The sequence below is a fragment of the Lates calcarifer genome, linkage group LG23, assembly GCF_001640805.2.
Source record: "Lates calcarifer isolate ASB-BC8 linkage group LG23, TLL_Latcal_v3, whole genome shotgun sequence".
NCBI lineage: Eukaryota > Metazoa > Chordata > Actinopteri > Centropomidae > Lates > Lates calcarifer.
In genome coordinates this window covers 5004811-5012416 of record NC_066855.1, presented here as the reverse complement: position 1 = coordinate 5012416, position 7606 = coordinate 5004811, and the positions used below count along the sequence as shown (strand labels likewise).

The 7606-nt window shown below is 43.9% G+C and overlaps 1 protein-coding gene across 1 annotated transcript; it reads right to left on the bottom strand.

Moving 5' to 3' along the window:
* Positions 1–1949: 1949 nt before the first annotated feature.
* On the bottom strand, positions 1950–7536 carry fbxw10 (F-box and WD repeat domain containing 10). Its single transcript, XM_018666283.2, is given in 13 exon segments — positions 1950–3126; positions 3208–3488; positions 3581–3739; positions 3891–4033; positions 4130–4284; positions 4808–4929; positions 5129–5265; positions 5267–5333; positions 5442–5548; positions 5641–5748; positions 5889–6019; positions 6528–6674; positions 6895–7536. Coding segments are annotated over 13 exon segments (2538 nt in total). The 5' UTR covers positions 7409–7536; the 3' UTR covers positions 1950–2659.
* Between the last annotated feature and the right edge of the window lie 70 nt (positions 7537–7606).

Here is a 7606-nt window from a genome sequence, read left to right as displayed (position 1 = left end):
TTGTACACGAAGCCAGCAGTAGCCTCTTTGATCATCTTCCTGATGTGTGGTCACAGTGGTTTCACTCCACTCTTTTTTTGGCTCAATCAAGGGCCCTTGAACGCAGCGAGGTCCAACTCCAGAAAACAAGAAGCTGTCCGCTGCAGAGGCACCGCTGAGACCCAATCAATGAGCAATCAGATTCCTTCTTATCTATTTGGCTTGGCTGGATGTGGATGTTAATCAGTCCCATATCTCAGTAATGGTGTTCCTGTTAATTGCCACTCTTCGTTGTGGCTGTATCCCCCCTTGTGCTTCTGATCTGTATCTGTAAATGAGGTCAGAAAGTCATATGAATCTTGTTTCCAGCTTGGCTCTGCTGAGTCCTCACAGGGGGGAAACGGTTGGAAACAGTGCTGGCCGTGTGGCCTGGTGTTTGAAGCTGTCCTAAGATCACTTGTCGCTCCCATGTGTCGACGTCACTGATCTGTCAGGGCTTGAAGTTGTTCAGTATGATCCTTGTTTGAGCCTAGCTTCTCCAGTTCTAGGATACAGTGCTGTAGATGACTGCCTTTCAGAGTAGGTCCAGAGTATTTTTTTTTTCTTACAATGGGGAGATTTAGTCACTGTTCTTATCACGAGTCACTTCCCCCCTGAGAATGGAGTGATTTGCATATTCACTGAGCCTTTGCATCTGAAGCCCATCTCGTTAGACCTGGTAATGGTGTGATATCTGAACAGCTCCAGGGCAAGTCAGCCGTCCGTCTGAGTGACATGCAAATACGAAAATAATGCAGATCAAGATTTGGCTAATCACATTCTACACCATGACTGGCCTGGACTGACCTGGCCTGGAAATATGGTGCCAGTCAAGACCGAGTGAAGAGTTCAAGCCTTCTGCTGACACAGCATGACAGAAATTGAAAAATTAATTTGACAAATGAACTATGATGCAAATATGCTCCTTTGCAGATGGAGATCCACGTTGATCGAAAGGTCAGCTGGGTCACGCCGAGTCGTCTTTTGTCGCCTTCTCCCCAACCTCCAGCTTTTAAAACCGTCTTTCACTGTGAGGGGGTTAACTGTCATTTCTTTCAAGTTTCTCCTCATGCATAAATAAACCTGTGCCCTCCTCCCCAACCAACCCTTAGGCCTGGTCCAGGGAGCAGAAGGTCTAAGAGCATTCCTCCTTGAAGACTTTCCCTTTTCTTACTTTGCTTTGATTTTACGCTCATTATCCCCCCCTGCAGCTTTGCCTGGTCCTGGACAAGACCACGCTGCCTGATGAAGCTAAGCTGAGCTTGGGGTGGCAGGAGGGGATTGCATTGTCTCACTACGTCACTCCGCCACAGGAGGGAAAAGGGGGAAACACCATTATCCCCAGTTTTCTGCAGACCAAATCAAATTAGCGGCAAAGCGCTCCTGAAAGCAGACATTCTCCAAAGTGGGACGTCTTACCCAGTCAGTTCTCCTCATAATCCTTTGTTATTCAGCGGTGCCCAGCTGTTGTGCTGCCTGCTGTCAAAGCAGAGGACCTTCCCTCCCTGATCTCCAACCTCCTCGCCCCTAATGATGCCCTCAAGGCACGGGGGTGGGGGGTGGTGGGCCTAGAGGGCAGGTGGCAGGGTGAAAGGTCACTCTGGACGGGACGAACTCCTCTCACTCTGATGACTCACTCATCTCATTTTTGAAGTACGGCACAAGTTAAAAATCTACAAAGATTTGTTGTTGCTTCAGTGGTGAAGGAGACAGGGTGTTTTTCAGGATGGTTCATTAACTGAGAGAAAATTAGTAGATGAGAGTATGCTCCATGAGAAATAAACAAAACCAATCTGGTACAAACAGCAGGTGTTAAGTGGCAGGCACTGCTTATTATAACTGTTGGAGTTTGTGAATACATGCTTGAAGAAGCAGTTTTGTAGAGTTAATTATGAAAAAGAATCAACACTGCGGGAAAAAGTGTTCAAAAGTGTGAAAATACTTTTTATTTCATTTTAAGTTTTCAAAATATAAAAGAAAACAAGCTAAACTTTGTAAAAGTCACTGCATAAAACTGAATTAGCTGTGAGCTTCTTAAGTGAACTGAATGTATAAATGGAGACCAAAGATAGTCAGCTTCAGATAAAGCAAATAAAAACTATAAGAAACAAAAAACTAACTAACCTTAAACTAAAATGTAATCAAACAATAACTATGATTGACAGTCTGAAAATTAAAGTTAAATAACACCTAAATCAGACTGCAAAACAACTGAAAAAATAACGAAGTTCTGGTCCAGCCAACATCAGATGATACAATACTGACCCCTAGTGGAGCTTTAATGAAACATACTTAAAATAAGGTGTCCTGGATAAACAAAGATTCCCAAAACACCCACTGTGCAGTGGTGATTGAGTTCAGTTGACTCATATCATCAACAAAAAAGAAGAAGAAGAAACTATCAGTTGATGCACATGTGACCAATTCACTATATCCTTTTATCCCTCTTGTAACACATTTCATTTTTACAGCTCTGCATGAGTTCCCTCTCAGCTTGGACACAGTCCTCCAGCCAGGCCCACTGTGAGCAGCCTGAATCATCCCTGCTCTTTAAATGGGTCCAAAAGAGTTAATCTTAGGCAAGCTGGTACTAGTTCTTATGCAGTATTCTACACTAGGTATCGACCTCATGAGCATGTACTCAGTCAGCCCGTGGCTCCTCTTTAGCACCGACCCTCTTGATTGCCGTCTGCGTGTCAGCACTGTGAGGCTGTGCTTTTTGAGAAAATAAACAGTGATGGCGTCTCCTCATGGCATCAGGAGCAGGGGTGACGTCTGTGTTTGTCATATGTTGACTGGCGGCTGTCTTCAGAACTGGGACACAGGTCTTGGCCCTCCTGTGGTGCGTGTGCCGCAGCGGATGTACCTGAGCCTGCAGATTTGTTTCCAGGGCCTGTGTGTGAGGACCCCAGGAATCTCGCAGCCTTGCATTGCACTCCATGTTGATGCCAACTTCATCCATGCACTGCGCTTTCTGAATGGCATTGACTCTGAGGAGGATGGAGTCACGTGTCAGAGGATGATGAAGACCCCTCTTCTTCATCCGTTCACTCGTCGCCTTCTCACTCAGCACCACTGACTGTTTAGCAGTCTGACAGCGCTCTCTGACTGTAAAGAAGAAGTTTCATTTACAAGGACGCACTGATCTTACAGTATTTCCACTTGTGACGTACACGTGTGCATGCTTACCTTGTGTTTGACATTTAGTGGGGGTAAACAGGATGCGGGTGTGGTAAGGCAGCTCAGCTCTCTCTGGCTTTTTGCTGTCGCTAGGTAAAGCCACCTGTACCCTGTGATCTGCCCCGATAGAGGGAGAGGGAGGCTTTCTGACTGAAGCTGCAGATTTCTCAGAAATCAAACCATCCTGAGCCAGCACATCACCCCGGCCTCCCTCTGCTGACTCTGTGTAATCCCAGAACACTTTGGCAAACTGGTACAGTTTCACACAGGACGTCGTGTTCACTAATATACTAAATTGGGACAGAGAGAGAGAATATGAGACATCTGAACACCACACTAAGAATGATACAATGTCAAACCTGACACAACCTATCTGACGAACCTGTTGTCATGGAAGAGCAGGGACAGTATACGGCCTGTTTCAGCCTCTGCTGTGATGTCTCTCAAACAATCTCCGGTGAGGAAATTGAATATACGAATCTTGCCGTCTGCACAGCCAGTAACAACACGCAGATAGACGAGAGTCAGAGATTTGACCTCCCTGCGGAAAAGTCATTTCTTGAAATTACAAATGGCTAATACTGTCAGGAACAGGCAAAGCATATATATATATATATATATATATATATATAATATACATATATGTGTGTGTGTGTGTATTTTGAGCATATCGTCAAAGGTTTCTTGCTTACCTTGGGTGGCTGAAGGTCATTAGACACTCTTTAGCACAACAGTGGGTGCTCCAGGCCATGACTTGACCATTAAAGTCCCCAGATAGAAGATGCCATTCGTCAAAGAACAGGCACTTCACCGAGCTCCTGTGGGCATCAATCACCTTAGGAGGAAAAAAATCCCCAAAAGAATTAACAATGTCCTGTATGAAGATAAACAGACAGACATTTAGTTCTCCACAAATGACTCATATTCTCACCCTGAGCAGTGATGCCTTCTCCATGTCCCATATTTTGACAAGGCCCCGATCACAGCTGCTGTAGACCTTCGTTGCACTGATCTTCACACATTGGATAGAACTTGGGTGCTTGAAATTAAAATCCTCAAATTGCTTCCCTGTGTGTAGATTCCACACTGGTAGTGTGGTAGTAAAGCTTAGTTCAAAAAAGCAGTACAAAAAAATGTTCACAAGAAGAAAACATAAAGAGTACTCATAGTTAGCAGAGCCACAACAGCCTTAAGGGTTTTTAATGTAGTTTTTCTTACCACTCAGATTTAAAGCAATATAAATTATAGAAAACTGCCACTGTGTCTCTATCTTTTTCTGGAGTAACTTTACCCTAATATATGTTGAATATCAGTGTATCTCCTGTTTTTTCAATCACATTTGATAACCTAAATCCATGGGACTGGTGTGGCAATAATATTTTTGTGTCAGTATAAGTATGCACAATAACAGATGGGAAAATACTGTCAATTCACAATAAAATAATAGAGGCTGTGACATTTTTAAAAAGCTGAAGAAAATTGTTTACAAACTAGCATCTGAATTAAAGATTCTAGGCCTGCTTTAAGAAGCACATTTAATATTACAAGTAATTATACTATACTCATAAATCAACAGATGTAATTCTATGCCTGAAAAAAGGCCGCTTACCTTTTACTATACAGTCTTTAGCCCCTGAGACAAGTCTATCAGCATGGACATCCAGGCAATTGACTGTGCCTGTGTGACCATACAGCACCATCTCACACCTGTCCGTCTTCAAATTCCAACACCTACAGGTGAGATGAAACACAGACACTATCAAATCTACTACTAAATAAAGATGGCGCCGGTCACATCAGCTGCTAGTTACAGTAGCTCCAAAATAAAGTCTATCTTACAGTCATGAGGAGGAACGTGTCATCATCTGTCTTTAAAAATCAATCACTGAACACTCACGAAATTCTATCTGAGTTATGATGACACGCTCACCTGATACTGGCATCGCAGCTCGCAGTTATCACCAGGTTTCTGTCCTCGCAGAGCAGCACCGCCCGAATGCTGCCAACATGGCCCTTCATCACCGACACAACTCTTGTTTCTGATGCCACATAAAACAGATGCAGCACATCGGTCCTTGGAAGCTGTGGCCATAAATGAGCTGCCTCTGTAGTCCACCACCCGATTAGGGTCTTCTCTGCCAAATCCAAACACACAAACCACACCGGTGTTACAGCTGCCGTATGAGAGAATGTACGTGCAGGGTTCATTCAGGTGTTCTTAAAATATCCCCGAACACACTCACTTGTTGAGAACCACTTTGGTAAAATAAGCGCCACAATAAACATTTCGCTCCTCCATTTGTACGGTTTTGGTTTTGATTTTGGCATAAGCAGCTTGAAATGGCTTGACCTGTGAAACCAAAGAAAAAATAATCAATGTATTGATAATCGATTCCTGGTGCAAAGGCTGTGTTAATGGAGGCAGGGTTTTTAATTTTTTACCTTCAGGGCATTAGAATGAACATCTGCTTCCTCATCCTCCTTTGTGGGTACAAGGACTTCAACCATGTTGGAGTACGTAGGACTGACTACATTAATCCCCCTGCACCTCTAGAGCAGAAAAAACATCAGAGATACTGTAATGATACTGCAAAAAAAGACTCTGAACACTTTAAAATATACAAATGCTTTATGCATGATTAAATATTGACAGTATATTACTAAATCATGCAAACATACACATGCCCTACCTTCATCATTGCTTTAATCTGGTCCTGAAAATGTTTTCTGAACTTGATTTCCTCCATGGTTTCTTTTGCGAGGCGCTGCCAGTATCGACAAACCTTCTGGCAGCGTCTCAGAGTGTGCTCCTCTAACAGACCTGTCAGGAGGCACGTGTGCACAGTATAATGTCAGCATGTACAGTAAGAGCCTTTGTTTTTAGGAATAAAGATACCAACTGTAAATGTAATTGACACTGCTTTGTCACAAAGTATTACATTGTGTGGAAGCCTTTTTTCTGTCATATTCTTCCTTTCAGTAAAATGTCATTTAACCAGCAGACAGAGGTCACTGAGAGCAGACAGCCAATTGGTTGCCTGGCAGGTCTTTGTTGTTCTTATATCCAAGGGCTACCCAGTTGAATGAGATGGATTTAACAAGAGCATTCTTGAGTAATTAACTGACTCTGCCATGGTACTGTTGGCCTGGTGTAGTTGCTTTGTACTGAATCAGTTTAAGGACAGTCAATGCACATTTCAGATTGGTCACAGGCTGCAACACTGTGGAAAGAAGATGGGTGATTCCTTATGGATAGCCATGACTTCCTTTTCATTCACTGTTTGCCTCTGGAGACAGAACACTGGTGTTATGTGTGTGTATTGACTTACCCAGTATCCTCTTTGACAGATGAACAGGTAGGCAGCCTATGAAGTCTCGGTATCGGCTGACCCCAGACACAGACTTTGAGGATCCAGGCACCACCATAAGAGCAGGGTCGTCTGAGTCTTCATCAGTGCTGGTATGGCTGCTACTCACTGAAAAGGACATATTAATATTGTATCATAGAGTCAAAAGTCAAAACTGCACTGACTGTTACCTAATGGGAAATGCAGTACAACTCAGTTATACTGCTCTGAGGTGTGCAATTCAAAATTCAATGTGTGCTGCAAAACCAGTGCCAAAAATTTAACACTGTTTCAATCCTTGAACAAAAAGAAGCAATGATTAATCAGGAGTGTAATCGTGTTGTCTCACAATTAGATTGCAGAAAGCCTCGTTTTTGTCTGACCAGGAGCACGCTGGTTAAATTCGACACCATGCGTAAAAGTTCTGAGTCACAAAGTGTAAAAACACGGCAAAGATAGCGGGATTTCACCCAGTCTGGACTGTTACCGAACCAGTCCCAGATCTCATTCACATCCACGCCAAGTGGTTTTCCATCCATAACTCCGTCCTTAGTGCGGCAGGGGTAGTCCTGAGGCGACGTTGGGCCTCTTGATCTGGCGTAAGTTAACAACGTCCATGGTGTAGCGCCCAGCACGCTCTGGATGCCTTCGAGCACTTGGACGTTCCTGCAGCGTAAAAGCAGCTCTACAACGAACCTCCTCTTGAATTCATCCGATACCTTCCACAAACAGTGAGTGGAGCCCGAAGGTGTGGGGGCAAAGATGCACGATGGACACATCCCGCACATGTTGAGACATCCCTCCGCCGTTTTACAGTTGAGTTCGCAGGCAGACACACTCCTACTGAATTTAACGGACTTCATTTCGATGTTTAAGCTAGTTTGCGGTGCATTCTGTTGGTTACGTCGTTGTCAGGCAACAGGTTTTTTTTTTTCTTTGTACAAACATACAGACATCATTCAGCAGGTTGCTTGGTAACGACGTGCCAGCAGGGAATGGATGCTCTGCAGAGGAAACGTTGCCGAGCTAGGTCCCCATTTGCAATGCACGTTTTGCGAGAA